The following is a 16,457-nucleotide window of genomic DNA, read 5'->3' as shown; positions in this document are numbered from 1 at the left end:
AAAGAAAAGCTAATTTCAAGTAAAGGAGAAGGGGGGCGATAGAGGATGAGATGGTTGGATGGCACTGTTGACTCAATGGACATGAGTTTGAGCAAACTCTGGGAGATAGTGAAGGACAGGGAAGCCTGGTGTGCTGCAGTCCGTGGGGGTCTCAGACAGTTGGACAGGACTTACGACTGAACAACAACATATTATATACTATTATGTGCAGGGCTTAAAACAAACATTATACAAGAAAGAAGTCATATTCAAACTGAGGAGTTAAGATATCTACACATTAAAAACAATTAGCAAAAATGATAGTAGCAGAAGATTGTAAAATATTTGTATTGAATGACTTCTATAACCAATAAATACTATAGGACTAGATTAGAGGGAAAGCTTGCTGCTAGACAGTAGAAAAGGGAGTATGAATTAGATTATAAAGGGTAGACAGGATTTATGTAAGTAATGATTATGTAATTTTGTGAGCAAGCAGATAATGTTGTGAGCAAAGGAAAAAGATAGGAGGTTTAGGCAGAGAGTTAACAAATGACCATTTTATTTGGTATATGACATTATAAACAGAAATGGAAGATATATATATATTTTATTTAGTATATGACATTAGTATATATATTTTATTTAGTATATGACATTATAAACAGAAATGGAAGAGATACAGGGCAGGAATACAGAACATCCTCAACACAAATATGCTAATAAATAATGACACTGAATAAATTCTCTCCATAGTCGAATATAATTTGAGCAATACAGCTTGTCTCTAAAAATCTTTTTAAGAATAGAAGAGGATAAGAATTGACATAGAATATAATGGTGTTTATCCACTTGACAAGTCTCTAATGAACTTCTACTATATAGTAGGAAATTTGTGTTCTCAAAGTTGGGGATATAATGATGAAAAACACGTCAGTCTTATTCTCATGGATATTATATTTTCTTAGGGGATGTAGACAATAGACAAAAAATGAGTGTATAAAAAGGTGGTAAGATAATTTGGATAACATTAAATGCCGTAAAATAAATAGAGTAATAAGATATAAAGTGTAACTCCATGGCTGATTCATGTCAATGTATGACAAAACCCACTACAATACTGTAAAGTAATTAGCCTCCAACTAATATAAATCAATGAAAAAAAAATAAAGTGGCAGTTTGCAATAAAAAAAAAAGAACGACAAGATATAAAGTGGTGGATAGAAAGGGCAGTTAGAGAAGCCCTCTCAAAAGTAATATTTCAGGTGAGATCTGAATGATGAGACAAAGCAGCAATGGAAGGAGATGAAGATAATTTTAGAAAGAAGGAACAGGAAATACAAAGAGCTTCTTCTAGGATCAAAAACATAAGATATTACTAATTATCTCAATGATGCTTATTTTCATTTGCAACTGAGCAGAACCACAGAGAAACCTATTCATATTCAGAAGAAAGGTGTGAAATTTATAGGAATTACCTTATATCCCTCTGCTCCAGGCTCTCCTCTCTCTCCTTGTTCTCCCATTGGACCCTAGAGAGACCACACGCAGAAACAATCAATGTATCTAAGTATTTGAGAACACAGATGAAATAGTTAATGTGGAATATTTTTTTCTGTAAAAATATGAAATCAAATGTACAATAACTTGTTTAGTTCCACTCTTAGACAGTAAAGAATCTGCCTGCCATGTGGGAGACCCAGGTTCAATCCCTGGGTTGGGAAGATCTCCTGGAGAAGGGAATGGCTATCCACTTCAGTATTCTTGATTGGAGAATTCCATGGATAGAGGAGCCTGGAGGGCTATAGTCCACGGGATCACAGAGTCAGAAATGACTGAGAGATGAACACTCTTCACTCTCACCATCAGATAATTTCAGAGGAATGAATTTCAACCAAATGAAGAACACCATAAACACTGGTTATTTAAAGACAATCTCAGAATTATTCTGCTAGAAAAAATACTATACTGACAAAATGAAGTCCAAGGTAACAATGTGAATTTTCAGATGAGTAAAGTATGTTATAAAAGATATCAAAATAACTTGCATTTGTACATTAAAATGATTGAAAACAATTTAAGCAGGACCACTCAGCCATTAATTAAGTGATTAATGCACTTAATCAATTGCATTAATTGGAAAATATTATATTTCATCACCTTTTAAAAAGTATCTAAGAGCTAATTCTACTTTATTATTCTTTATTAGAAATTATATTGTCTATTCTTTAATCTGCAAAATCTTAAAGATATAAATTGACCTAAAGAAATTACACTTACTTTAATTCTTGAGGCAGAAACGAATAAACTGGTGAAAGTCACTCAGTCGTGTCTGACTCTTTGTGACCCCATGGACAATACAGTCCATGGAATTCTCCAGGCCAGAATACTGGAGTGGGTAGCCTTTTCCTCTCCAGGGGATCTTCCTAACCCAGGGATTGAACCTAGCTCTCCCTCGTTGCAGGTGAATTCTTTACCAGCTAAGCCACAAGGGAAGCCCAAGAATACTGGAGTGGGTAGCCTATCCCTTCTGCAGTGGATCTTCCTGATTCAGATATCGAACCGGGGTTTCCTGCATTGCAGGTGGATTCTTTACCAACTGAGCTATCAGGGAAGCCCTAGTTTTGACTTTTTCTAAACATTTCTAATATGAAATCCTTTGATATGATAAGCAGTTCAAACTACTTATTCTAAAATGCACTTGAAAAGCCAATTATCACATATTAGGATCAACTATCTGAAAAAAAGCTCAAAAGAAATTATCATCAGAACCATAACACTTATTAAGGATAAATAGCTTACATCTATGTGAATAAAGATATTAGACATAACGTAAAGACAAAAATCTCTGACTTTGATTTAATTATTTAGAATATTCTTGGTCTAATTTTCATACCTGTCTCAAGTCTACTAATAAAATGACCATTATTATGCTAGCTGTGTAATAAATTTATTATATTTCAATGACATCCTTTGAACATGGAATATGTGAATCTGGGGGAAAAGAGCACTACTCTATTCTACTTGCCCATATTTTTCTTTGTACTTTTAAATATCTGTACTGTTTCCATATTATTGTCTCTCAGAGGTTTAGAGTCATTTAGAATGTATTTGATACAGAATTTTTAAAGACATCATTCCGTCTCTTAACAATTTACTTCTTAAATTTATATAAGTTATGGAGTAACTTGTAATTCCTTTTTTTCAATTGAGGTATAGCTGATGTACAATATTATGTAAGTTTTTAGGTGGACAACATAGTGATTCACAATTTTTAAAGGTTGTACTTCATTTACAGTTAAAACACTGACAATATTCCCTGTGTTGTGCAATATATCCTTGTAGCTTATCTAATACACAGTAGTTTGTACCTTTTATTGACCAGGGGATCTTTGCAGAAACTAATACCTGTGAATACTGAAATGTATCTGGTCAATAATAGGTAACAAAAGATAATTAAAGGTTTACTGAGCATGGCCCCACCAATCAAACAAGACCCAGTTTCCCCCCAGTCAGTCTCTCTCATCAGGAAGCTTCCATAAGCCTCTTATCCTTCTCCATCAGAGGGCAGACAGATTGAAAACCACAATCACAAAAAACTAACCAATCTGATCCCATGTACCACAGCCTTGTCTAACTTGATGAAACCATGAGCCATGTCATGTAGGGCCACCCAAGACTGATGGGTAATGGTGGAGAGTTCTGACAAAACATGGCCCACTGGAGAAGGGAATGGCAAAACACTTCAGTATTCTTGCCTTGAGAAACCCATGAACAGTATGAAAAGGCAAAAAGATAGGACACTGAAAGATGAACTCCCCAGGTCGGTAGGGGTCCAATATGCTACAGGACATCAGTAGAGAAAAAACTCCAGAAAGAATGAGGAGATGGAGCTAAAGCAAAAACAACACCCAGTTGTGGATGTGACTGGTGATGGAAGTAAAGTCTGATGCTGTAAAGAGCTATATTGCATAGGAACCTGTGATGTTAGGTTCATGAATCAAGGCAAATTGGAAGTGGTTAAACAGGAGGTGGCAAAAGTGAACATCGACATTTTCGAAATCAGCAAACTAAAATGGACTGGATGGGTGAATTTAACTCAGATGACCATTACATCTACTACTGTGGGCAAGAATCCCTTAGAAGAAATGGAGTAGCCATCATAGTCAACAAAAGAGTCTGAAATTCAGTACTTGAATACAATCTAAAAACTGACAGAATGATCTCTGTTCATTTCCAAGGCAAACCACTCAATATCACAGTAATCCAAGTCTATGTCTCGACCAGTAATGCTGAAGAAGCTGAAGTCGAACGGTTCTATGAAGACCTACAAGACCTTCTAGCACTAACACCTTGAAAAGATGTCCTTTTCATTATAGGGGGCTGGAATGCAAAAGTAGGAAGTCAAGAAACACCTGGAGTAACAGGCAAATTGGCCTTGGAGTACAGAGTGAAGCAGGGCAAAGGCTAACAGAGTTTTGCCAAAAGAACGCACTGGTCATAGCAGACACCCTCTTCCAACAACACAAGAGAAGACTACACATGGACATCACCAGATGGTCAACACTGAAGTCAGACTGATTATATTCTTTGCAGCCAAAGATGGAGAAGCTCTATACAGTCAGCAAAACAAGACCAGGAGCTGACTGTCACTCAGATCATGAACTCCTTATTGCCAAATTCAGACTTAAATTGAAGAAAGTAGGGAAAACCACTAGACCATTCTGATATGACCTAAGTCAAATCCCTTACAATTATACAGTGGGAATGATGAATAGATTCAAGAGATCAGATCTGATAGACAGAGTGCCTGAAGAACTATGGAAGGAGGTTCGTGACATTGTACAGGAGGCAGTGATCAACACCATCCCCAAGAAAAAGAAATATAAAAAGGTAAAATGGTTGTCTGAGGAGGCCTTAATAATGCCTGTGAAAAGAAGAGAAGCAAAAGGCAAAGGAGAATAGGAAATATATACCCATTTGAATGCAGACTTCCAAAGAATAGCAAGGAGAAATGAGAAAGCCTTCCTCAGTGATCAGTGCAAAGAAATAGAGAAAACAACTGAATGGGAAAGACTAGAGATCTCTTCAAGAAAATTAGAGATACCAAGGGAACAGTTCACGCAAAGATGGGCACAATAAAGGAAAGAAATGTTATGGACCTAACAGAAGCAGAAGATATTAAGAAGAGGTGGCAAGAATACACAGAAGAACTATACAAAAAAAAATTTCACAGCCCAGATAATCACAATGGTGTGATCACTCACCTAGAGCCAGAGCTCCTGGAATGTGAAGTCAAATGGGCCTTAGGAAGCATCACTACAAATAAAGCTAGTGGAGGTGATGGATATTCGGTTGATCTATTTCAAATCCTAAAAGATGATGCTGTAAAAGTGCTATACTCAGTATGCCAACAAATTTGGAAAACTCAGCAGTGGCCACAGGACTGGAAAAGGTCAGTTTTCATTCTAATCCCAAAGAAAGGCAATGCCAAAGAACATTCAAACTACTGCACAATTGCACTCATCTCACACGCTAGGCAAGTAATGCTCAAAATTCTCCAAGCCAGGCTTCAACAGTACATGAACTGTGAACTTCCAGATGTTCAAGCTGGATTTAGAAAAGACAGAGGAACCAGAGATCAAAATGCCAACATCCGTTGGGTCATCAAAAAAGCAAGAGAGTTCCAGAAAAACATCAATTTCTGCTTTATTGTCTATGCCAAAGCCTTTGACTATGTGGATCACAACAAACTGTGGAAAATTCTGAAAGAGATGGGAATACCAGACCACCTGACCTGCCTCATGAGAAATCTGTATGCAGGTCAAGAAGCAACAGTTAGAACTGGACATGGAACAACAGACTGGTTCCAAATCCAGAAAGGAGTATGTCAAGGCTATATATTGTTACCCTGCTTATTTAACTTATATGCAGAGTACATCATGAGAAACGCCGGACTGGATGAACAACAAGCTGGAATCAAGACTGCCGGGAGAGATACCAATAACTGCAGATTTGCAGATGACACCACCCTTAGGGCAGAAAGCAAAGAAGAACTAAAGAACCTCTCAATGAAAGGGAAAGTGGAGAGTGAAAAAGTTGGTTTAAACTCAACATTCAGAAAACAGATCATGGCATCTGGTCCCATCACTTCATGGTAAATAGATGGGGAAACAATGGAAACAGTGACAGACTTTATTTTGGGGGGGCTCTAAAATCACTGCAGATGATTACTGCAGCCAGGAAATTAAAAGACGCTTTCTCCTTGGAAGAAAAGTTATGACCAACCTAGACAGCATATTAAAAAGCAAAGACATTACTTTGCTGACAAAGTTCCATCTAGTCAAAGCTTTGGTTTTTCCAGTAGTCATGTATGGATGTGAGAGTTGGACTATAAAGAAAGCTGAGCGCTGAAGAATTGATGCTTTTGAACTGTGGTGTTGGAGAAGACTCTTGAGACTTGGACTGCCAGGAGATCCAACCAGTCCATCCTAAAGGAAATTAGTACTGAGTATTCATTGTAAGGACTGATGCTGAAGCTGAAACTCCAATACTTTGACCACCTGATCTGAAGAACTGACACATTTGAAAAGACCCTGATGCTGCGAAAGATTGAAGGTAGGAGGAGAAGGGGACGACAGAGGATGAGATGGTTAGATGGCATCACTGACTCAATGGACATGAGTTTGAGTAAACTGCGGGAGTTGGTGATGGACAGGGAGACCTGGTGTGCTACAGTCCATGGGGTTGCAAAGAGTCAGACAGTACTGAGCAACTGAACTGAACTGACCTGAACAAAAGATGTATTAGTATGTCTCCCATCAGTAAACTGTTAATCCCTTAACCTTATCTTGCCTCTCCCTCATTCTCCCTCTGCAGTGTTAACCACTAGTTTGTTCTCTATATCTGTGAGTCTGCTTCTTTTTTGTTATATTTACTGCTTCATTTTTTAGATTCTATATATGTGATATCACATAGTATTTTTATTTCTCTGATTTATTTCACTTAGCAAAATTATCTCTTAGTCTACCCATATTGTGGTAAATGAGTAGTATTGTATATATTTTGGGGTATATGTGTGTGTGTGTGCATATATATATATGACTACATCTTCTTCATTCATTCATCTGTGGATGGACGTTTAAGCTGATTTCATATCTTGGTAAACATTGCTGCTATGGAATTGGGGTGCATATATCTTTCCTGATTACTGTTTTTGTTTTTTGAATATGTACCCAGGAATGGAATTGATGGGTCATATGGCAGTTCTATTTTTAGTTGTTTGAAAAACCTCATAGTGTTTTGCATATAGATGCACCAATTTAAATTTCCACCAACAGTGCACAGGGTTCTCTTTTCTCTACCACCTCACCAACATTTGTAATTTGTGGTCTTTTTGATGACAGCCATCTAGGTGTGAGGTGATTATCTCATTGTGGTTTTAATTGGCATTTCTCTGATGATTAACAATGTTGAGTATCTTCATATGCCTGGCTGGCCATCTGTATGTTTTCTTTGGAAAAATGTCTATACAGGTCTTCTGCCCATTTTTTAAAGTGGATTTTTTTTTTTTGGCTATTGAAATGTATATGAAATGTATGAAATGTTTATATAATTTGGATATTAGTCCCTTAGTGGTCATATCATTTGCAAGAATTTTCTTCCATTCAGTAGGTGTCTTTTCATTTTTTGTTGATTTCTGATATAAAATTTCATATATTCTTATAGATGAGTTTGCCTCTGTGTGAGATTGGTTTGATTTACTTGGAAAAACTCTAGAATTTTTCCTATTTCTAAAACAGAGTATACTTTTCAATGATTTCCAAAGAGTCAGGTCAAAATATTGGGGAGTGACTGTATATTCTGATTCTTCTGTTTCAGGATTCTTTTATCTTATATGACATCATGTGAAATATGGAAAATTTAACCAAGTATATTTATTTCTATGAACCAGGCATTTTTGCAGTATTCATTTGATTTACATACATCCTGCACACTGTTTTAATTAAGTATGAGCATAGAGACAGTTATTCAGATAATCAAAGATAGAAGAGCTACTTTTAAAAAATCATGGTTACAGCTAGTCTTTAAAATGCTTAATTAGAAGGTTACAGATTAATAATATTTAAAGAATATTGGCTCTAATAACTAGTTAGATGAATTTTGAAATCATTTGGTAACTGTGTATAAACAACTATAAATAAGGACACAGATCAGATTTTTAAACATACTTTAGATATGAATCTGAATTTGATGTATAAATATTTGCCCTAAATGCCTAGAGTATGTAATATTTTGATAATCTTTGTAAAAAGTTGTTATCATGAATTTAACGCTGGAAATTAGATTTGAAAGTTCCAATAATAAACTTCTATATAATGCTAAGGATCTTGACCTGTATATAAACAGTTTTCCTATTTAGATTATATGACTGCAAGTACTGCTGTCATATAAAACCATGTTACAAAACTAAAAACAACAAATAAAATACTTCTTAAAAAGATGTAACTGGTGCTATGAATCTATTGTACGAACTGCTTTTTATCTTAAAACATCAAAATAATTTTAGAAAAAAACTTACTGGTTCACCTCGAGGCCCAGGTGGTCCTAGGATTGTATTATCTTCTCCTGGATAACCCTACAATGAAGATGATTTATAAATAAAGTTAAATTAATGAAATAAATTTTTAAAAATTAAGCCTATTATTTCTAATAGGTTATAAAATACGCAATCTGGTTTTATCTTTTTTAAATGAAAAAGTTTTATCTACAAAACTTAGCACATGATACTTTATCCACAGTTGTAATTCATATATCGTTCTCTTTGGAAGTGTCAATCTCCTGTAGTTACATAAAAAGCAGCTTACTAATTTTCTCAGTGTCAGTTTTCCAACAATATTACAAATCAAGAGGAGTACTGTTGTAGTTATTCTTAATTCATAAAAATTTTACCATAAATGTACTATAGTTAGTCATTTAATCTAGAGTCTCACAATCTCTTTCAATAAGCAAATTAACATTAGTTTTACAGATTGCAAAGTACTGTAACATATATCGTTTCACCTCAATCTTGAAACTATCCATCAAAGACTTCTTAATTATTTTAGATATTTCTCCCTTTATATTTATTTTTCTTCTAGAATCTACAATACTTCCCAAGTTGAAAAGTACTTTTATTATTTGAAAATGTTTCCAGCATACTTTCAGAAAGAACACATGAATTCAGTGTTTACTTTTAGGATTAAAAAGTCGATATAAACATACACACCTTTTCTCCTTTAGGTCCTGGCAACCCAGAAAGTCCTGGTTGACCTTCATGGCCCTAAGAGAAGGACAAGTAAGTAGAAAATCTCCATATCATTAGTATGTGTTCTACATAATACTATCATGGCTATGCCATTAGATATTGCACTAATTCTGAAAGAAAAATAGGATTCACTGTATAGGAGCCTGATGTCTAAATATGCTAGAAAGCATTATCAGGAGATTTCATCTGAATTTGTATATTTGGGATGACATCTTTATGTAATGTTTTTATGCAAATATACATTTCTTATTTCCAATTAGAAATGCTTACCCTATATCCTAGAATTCCAGGTTCTCCAGCAGGTCCCATTAATCCTAAATGTCCCTAAAAAACAAAGCAAACATTAAAAAGAAAACAGACAATTGTTTAAATTGTTAAACCTGCATTTTTGTTATTTAAAACTTAGATTTTTCAAAATACGAAATTCTATCTAGTCTGAAATAGGAAAACAAAAAGTAATTCTCCAACCTGCATCTTATTTTACTTCTGAACCATATAAGTCCCACAAAAATATGTTTCTTTGGTTTATTTCTGGTATGAACATCTTTAATCTTATTAAAAGAAATACTTTCAGTTGCCAGAATGCTGTAAACTTCCAGCAAATTCTTGGAAATGTAGTTTGCATTTGCCAAAGTTTGTGGTATTTGCACATCACTAAATATTAGGGAGTGAATTCTGATAGTGTTTAGTATTGTCATGATAGGATCAAGAACTCTGTACTCATTCATAGCCTCAGGTGCTTTGATGAACATGATTTCAACTCTGGTCAAAGCTGTTAAAAGAGAATTGGTTGACAACTTATGTATAATATTCACCTCTATTATTTACACTTATTATCAATTTATACAGATGAGGAAATCATAAGTTAAAGGCAAATCAGTAAATGTTCCTAAACTACTGAGAAGATGACAACTGAAAAAAAGCAAAAATAATACTCTTAAAAATGTCCCTTACTTTTATATTATTAAAAAGTTTTCACACCAACTCTTCTATTTGAGTCTCAAAATAAATAGGAGATAAGGAAACTAAGGCACAGCCAAATGCCACACCAGCCAGAAGTTCTAAGCAATGAAATAAGTAAGGATAATAAATAATAAATATGAGGAGGTGATACAATTATTTACCTAAGAAATCCTTAGAATTATTAAAATTCACTGAAATAAATATAAAGTTTTAAAAAAAGATTTCTTACACAGACCAGTAAGAAGATGAACTAGAAAAAATGACTACCCTAAAAACAGGAAAATCTGTAAGAAACTAACAATACACCTAATAAGAAAGGTGTAAGAACAGAGATAAAGGAAATAACAAAGCTTAATTGAAGGATATAGAAGATATAAGTAAATAAAAAGATACATGCTAATCATTCATAGAATGAATATGGTAATTCTATTTCTATGAATGATTCAATATTAAAGGAACTTGCAGAATTGTATTTTAAAGTTCAAACAAAAAACAGACAAAATCATAGTAAGAGCCGAGCTTTTCAGAAAAATAAATTATGACATATTTGCCCTTTTAGATCTCATCTCAAAAGATACTGTAATGATGTAACATTTTAAATGGTGTGGTACCTAGTAATAAACTAAAAAATTGAGAAAAGAAAATAGAGAAAATGAAAACAGACCATTATTTGAGAGTAGCTTACAGTAAGGGTAGCATTTCAGAAAACTGGAAAATAGATTTATTAAATAGCATTGAGACAACTGGCTAAGAACATGGAAAAAAGAAATTAGTCCCTTACAACTTATAGCAAAATAAACTCCATATGCTTTAACAGGGCTAAGGGTAACAATATTAGGAAAAGGATATGAATGAATACTTTTATATACTTTATGTAAGAAAGTCATTTCTAATGAACAAACAAAACCTAGACTGTTAACAGTAAGACTGACAAATTTGATTGTAATAATTAAAACCTCTGTCCAGTGAAAGATAGTGTAAAGAAGATAAATGATAGAAAGGGAAATAGATTTGTAATATATTTGCAACATATTTAACAAAAATATATTATCTAAACTATATAAGGTGTTCTTGCAATTAAGAAAAAGAAAACAGTCTAATAGAAAAATATGTAAAGTATATATGAACAGGCAACTTTCAGGGCAAAAAGTACAATTTATTTAGTTGCCAAGCAAGAAAATATAAGAAAGAAAATGAGACATACTATTTCATTTATCAGATTAGCAAACATCAAAAGGATTAATATGAAGTATTCCCATAAAAGACTCAAATGTAAGACTTGAAACCATATATTTCTAGAAGAAAACACAGACTGTATGCTCTTTGATATTGGTCTAGGAAATAATTTTTTTATATCTCTCCTCAGGTAAAATAAACAAAAGGAAAAATAAGTAGACAATATCAAACAAAATAGCTTTTACACAGCCAAAGAAACTATCAATAAAGCAAAAGGTCACCTACTGAATGGGAGAAGATATTTGCAAACAATGAATCTGATAAGGGGTTAATATCTAAATATAAAAATAATTCATACAACTCAACATCAAAAAAACAAACAATCCAATTTAAAAAGGGCATAGGCAGCCAACAGGCACATGGAAAGATGCCCAACATCACTAATCATCAGGGAAATGCAAACCAAAACCACAATGAGATATCACCTCATAGCTATTAGAACGGCTATTATAAAAAAGACAACAAATATCAAGTGTTGGGAAGGATGTGGAGAAAAGGGAACCCTCGTTCACTGTTGGTAGGAATATAAATTGGTGCACCATTATGGAGAACAGTATGCAGGCTCCTCAAAAAATTAAAATTAAAAACAGAACTACCATATGATCCAGCAATTCTACTCTTGGATATCACATTATATACCATTTTTTAATGCATAGGACATAGAAGAAAAATATTAGCAATTTAAATAAAAGGAAGTACATACTACCTGACTTAGTAAGATGACAGTACGGAATGGAAGATTTTAAATGAGGCTGAGAGTCTTAGAATTGAGAATAAGTGATAGAGGAGATAACAGATAGAGAATTGCATTTAGAACATCAGAGAGCTTCAACTAAAAGAGTTCCCCATCAAAGACTGCATTTTGATACTCCAGTCTAAACAATATATCTCTTCATGTGATTTTCCCCTAAAATGAGGCTAAGGAAAACCTTCCTCAGACAACAAATGGATTATTCACTGCTCTCCAGAAGGCCTTGGTGAAAAGCTACTTGTGACATTTAAATGGTGACTAGGAAATACATATAGATTTGATAAATAAGTTTATGCAATGCTCAAAAGACTAAACTGGATAATCTCTTAAATATTTTGCATCTCTTTCTTCTGTGACTTTTTGAACAAGTTAAAATATGTTAGCAACATAATTTTGATATTACAGTTTCAAAAGTATCATGCTATCTTTGCTTCCAATATCATGTAAAATTCATACAAAAGATTAAAAATCAGTAGCTGTTTCGGAGATAACCACAGTTGGTTAGAAAGATATAATCTCTAGATAAGCATGAGAGTTTAAGCATATAAAGAAAACCCATTTTTGACTAATCTAATTTTCAAAGCAATTTGTCAACCATGACGGCAAAATTTTATACAGATATTAAATCCTGATTTCAAATACAACTGTATAAACTTTCCTACTTAGGTTGGGAGTTATAATCTGATTTTTTAAAATCTTACTTCATATTTTATTTCCATTTTGAGATTTTTTTTCCCCCTTTCCTTTTTCATGTCCAGAAACCACTAAGCCATTTAAGTACTGTGGAATGCTTACAATTCTCCATATCCCATGGAGGTAGATTATTTTCAATGGAACTTTTGCTTTCTCTGTAAAATTAATCAAGAGATGAAGCTTTTAGACATGGATACATTTCTTTCCATCCGCAGTGAACTGAGTTTTGGAGACAAATCAGATACTGACCACAGCACCTCGAGTTCCTCTGGCACCCTTCAGACCACTTTCCCCAGTTTGTCCAGGAGCGCCTCTGTTTCCAGTTTCTCCTGCAGGCCCCATCTGTCCTTTATCGCCCTGCCGATGCCATTAGTAAGAGAGAAAAGTAAGAAAAAACCTTATACTTAAATTACTCAACTACATCATATATCTGAATGGCACCAGAGGATATTCTGTAGGCAAAATTCTATAAACAGTAACTTTGTTTTAACTTACTAGTACTACAGACCAGCACTGATGATAACAACATACCATCACCACCTGGGTTACCTTAAAAATGTAATTAAAAGCAATTTTGGAAAAAAGAATACAAACATTTTTGCACAAATAAGCAGGGAAGTTTGGTGCTCATGCTGAATTACAAATAACCAAGTTTTTTATTTGTGAAACTTGTTATGTATTTATGTACAAATGCATGCACGCATATGTTTACTCACATCCTGAGAAAACACAGGCCCTATGACAAGCCTGTTTCTACAGAGAATTTCAGTGCCCCAAAGATACATTTAATGCATAAAGACTCTAGTGTGCAGTTCTGTATACTCAACATCAGCACTTGGTTGGAGTTTGTCTTTAAAAATCTGTAACATTTTTACATGATTTTATATCCATCTGAAAACCAATTCTTCTGTTTTTCAACAGGCTAACTGATCATTCTCTAATATCAAAGTACAGCTGCTTTTAAATAGTAAATGTTATAATTTATTCTCCACATGTGGTAACTTAGTTCTATTATTGACAATCAAGTAGACACAAAGAAAAACTAAACTATGATTACAGTCAGGAAATTTCTGGTGATTCATAATAATTCACAGGTTGCTGTAAGGATCTGCACTGTCCTACTTGTAAAACCATTTAAAAAGAACATTATGATGAAAAGAGACTTCAATATTGGGCATTATTTCATTGATAAGAATGGTAACTAAAATATACTTCATTTACTTTTATCTTTTATTATTTCTTATACTGACCCCCAAGTTATGAGAAAGATGGATTAGGTGTATATTAGGTGCACAGAAATGATGTAATTCAATTTTGGGAACTAGAATATGGTGTGATTTGTAGTTAATTATAGTAAATATATTCAAATTTATTGTATTACAATGGGAAAATAATTTCTATGTTTCACCAATACTTGAACAAATTATTGACTCTATCCAAGTATGAATTAGTTATAAAGTACTAAATTTTACAAACACATCACATTTTCTTAGTAAAAGGAAGCAAATAACACATATTGTTTTGTGTCTCTTAGTTAATAATAGAGAAGATAAAATCAATAATAACCTTTTCAATCTAGAAAAATATATTCAAACAAGCCAGAAACAATTCTAATAATACTTCTCTCCCCTAAATATCTTACTAAAGTTGTTATAAAATGGCACAAATGGTATAATATTTTTTCTTTTCTCTCTTTTCATGCCCATGGTCTACTACAGAATTTCTGGTAAAGATGAGAAGAAAAGGCAAAGATCTTTTTAGAAATGACAAAGTAAAAAATTTGACTTCAGATAATTAAGGTAAAAGGTACTCCTATGTGGAATTAAATATTAATTTATACAACTGTGCCTTTTAAGTCAAATTTATAGCTCTTTAATGCTTTATTTCTAGAACAAATAAAAACATCACTATGCTATGGAGCTATGTGCACATCAGAATAAAGAAAACCAACATAAAAAGATGTAAAAACAAAATTACCTTCTTTCCTGGACGACCTCTTTGTCCTGGAATTCCTGTAATTCCTTCAGGTCCCTGAATATTAAGTATAAAAAAGGAAATAAATTATTAGAGACAGGACTAGATAGAATGGTTAAATACTTACATCACATGATCACTGACTTGAACAGTAAGTAAAAATGTGGGCTACTTCTCAATATTATTATGCTTGTATAACTATTTAAAAAGAGGTCATGATGAGTTAGAGGCCCAGTTATTACTAGTGAGTAAAGTTCACATATACAAACCAGTCAAGATAGACAAAATGAAACCATTCTTAATCACAGAGGGAAAATAACTTGGTTTTAGCACAGCCAGTGAGAAAGTAATTAAAGTTAACCTAAATGCATCCATGTCAGCAGTTCTATGAGCTACTTTGGGTTCAACATCTTGTTGAATGCACAGGATTATAAAATATATCTAATACATTGTCAGGGAGAATCTCAAAATCTCACTAAAGGGTAAAATTAAGCAAATACTCTTTTATCTGTGGGGAAAAAAAAAGGAGAAAGGGGAAACACATTGAGAGAAAGGACGTAGTCATATTAAACTGTTTAAAACAATATTTTTATTTAAATCGGTATTTTATTTAACTAAAAGTTCTCAATAAACACTTTTTTTTTTTAAAGTAAGAAGTGGTTAAAATATTTTAATGTCATATGAATTTGCAGGTCGACAATGGTTAGGCTTAAATGAGATCCACAGTAAGCCAGGCTGCAAATTCAAAAATAGCTAATAATTAATCACAGCATTCCTTGCATTAGTTGGAAATGGAAATGGAAATTTCAAATTTGTGTCCCAAAACTTGGCAAAAGGCAAAAATGATGTAGACAAGAAATAAATTGTGGTTTACCACTGTGCTACGGAGGCTCTTGATAAATATTTGTTAAACGAATAAACAGATACCTAAGGAAATGACTCATGCCCTGTGCTCCTGAGCAAATGTTCTTCTAGCCTCAGAAAATCCGCTGAATTTAGAGGCCAAAGCGGTTAAGTTCTATTGCTGTAGTTCCAGCTGCATCCAGAGGTTGAAATGATCTTGCACTAATGTGAGACTTCTTTGCGGTTAACGTGGCCTTTTTAAGAGAGGATGATTAACATTTACAGAGGTTAACGACGTGAGCAATTAAGCCAGACTGCTCTAGTTGCATATTTTGGCTGTGTCACCTAACAGCTGTATGACTATAGGTAGATTATTTCACCTCTAAAGGCCTTAGTTTCCTGTTATATAGCAGGGGTGTATTAATACTTCTTCAAAGAGTTACTAAGATTGAATGAGAAAGGACTAGGCTTATACTTGAAGAGCTCAATAAATGTCAGTTCTCATTAATTTCTGTTGCCTTTTCAAAGGGCATTATGTAATAATTAAATATATTTAAAAGCTTATTAATAAAAGGCATAATAAACACCCACGTGTCTACCACCCACTTTAAGAAATAGGAGCTATACACACACAAATACACATAAGACTTAAGTCCCATATATGCACTTATATTTGTAAACGTATCACCTCTCCTCACTCAGGTGCAACCA

General features: G+C 33.7%; 1 protein-coding gene across 1 annotated transcript in view; it reads right to left on the bottom strand.

The window, feature by feature from the left end:
• Positions 1-16,457, bottom strand: part of COL24A1 (collagen type XXIV alpha 1 chain) — a 350,400-nt gene that overhangs the window by 78,217 nt on the left and 255,726 nt on the right. Inside the window, exons 37-42 of the mRNA XM_070467179.1 lie at positions 14,907-14,960; positions 13,179-13,286; positions 9,557-9,610; positions 9,248-9,301; positions 8,561-8,617; positions 1,458-1,511 (exon numbers count right to left, since the gene is read on the bottom strand). Coding sequence (XP_070323280.1) covers positions 1,458-1,511; positions 8,561-8,617; positions 9,248-9,301; positions 9,557-9,610; positions 13,179-13,286; positions 14,907-14,960 — 381 coding nt within the window. The remainder of the gene's footprint in view (positions 1-1,457; positions 1,512-8,560; positions 8,618-9,247; positions 9,302-9,556; positions 9,611-13,178; positions 13,287-14,906; positions 14,961-16,457) is intronic.

Source organism: Odocoileus virginianus, chromosome 5 (genome assembly GCF_023699985.2).
Source record: "Odocoileus virginianus isolate 20LAN1187 ecotype Illinois chromosome 5, Ovbor_1.2, whole genome shotgun sequence".
NCBI lineage: Eukaryota > Metazoa > Chordata > Mammalia > Artiodactyla > Cervidae > Odocoileus > Odocoileus virginianus.
The sequence above is the reverse complement of the archived record's forward strand: the minus strand, read 5'-3'. Positions and strand labels throughout refer to the sequence as shown.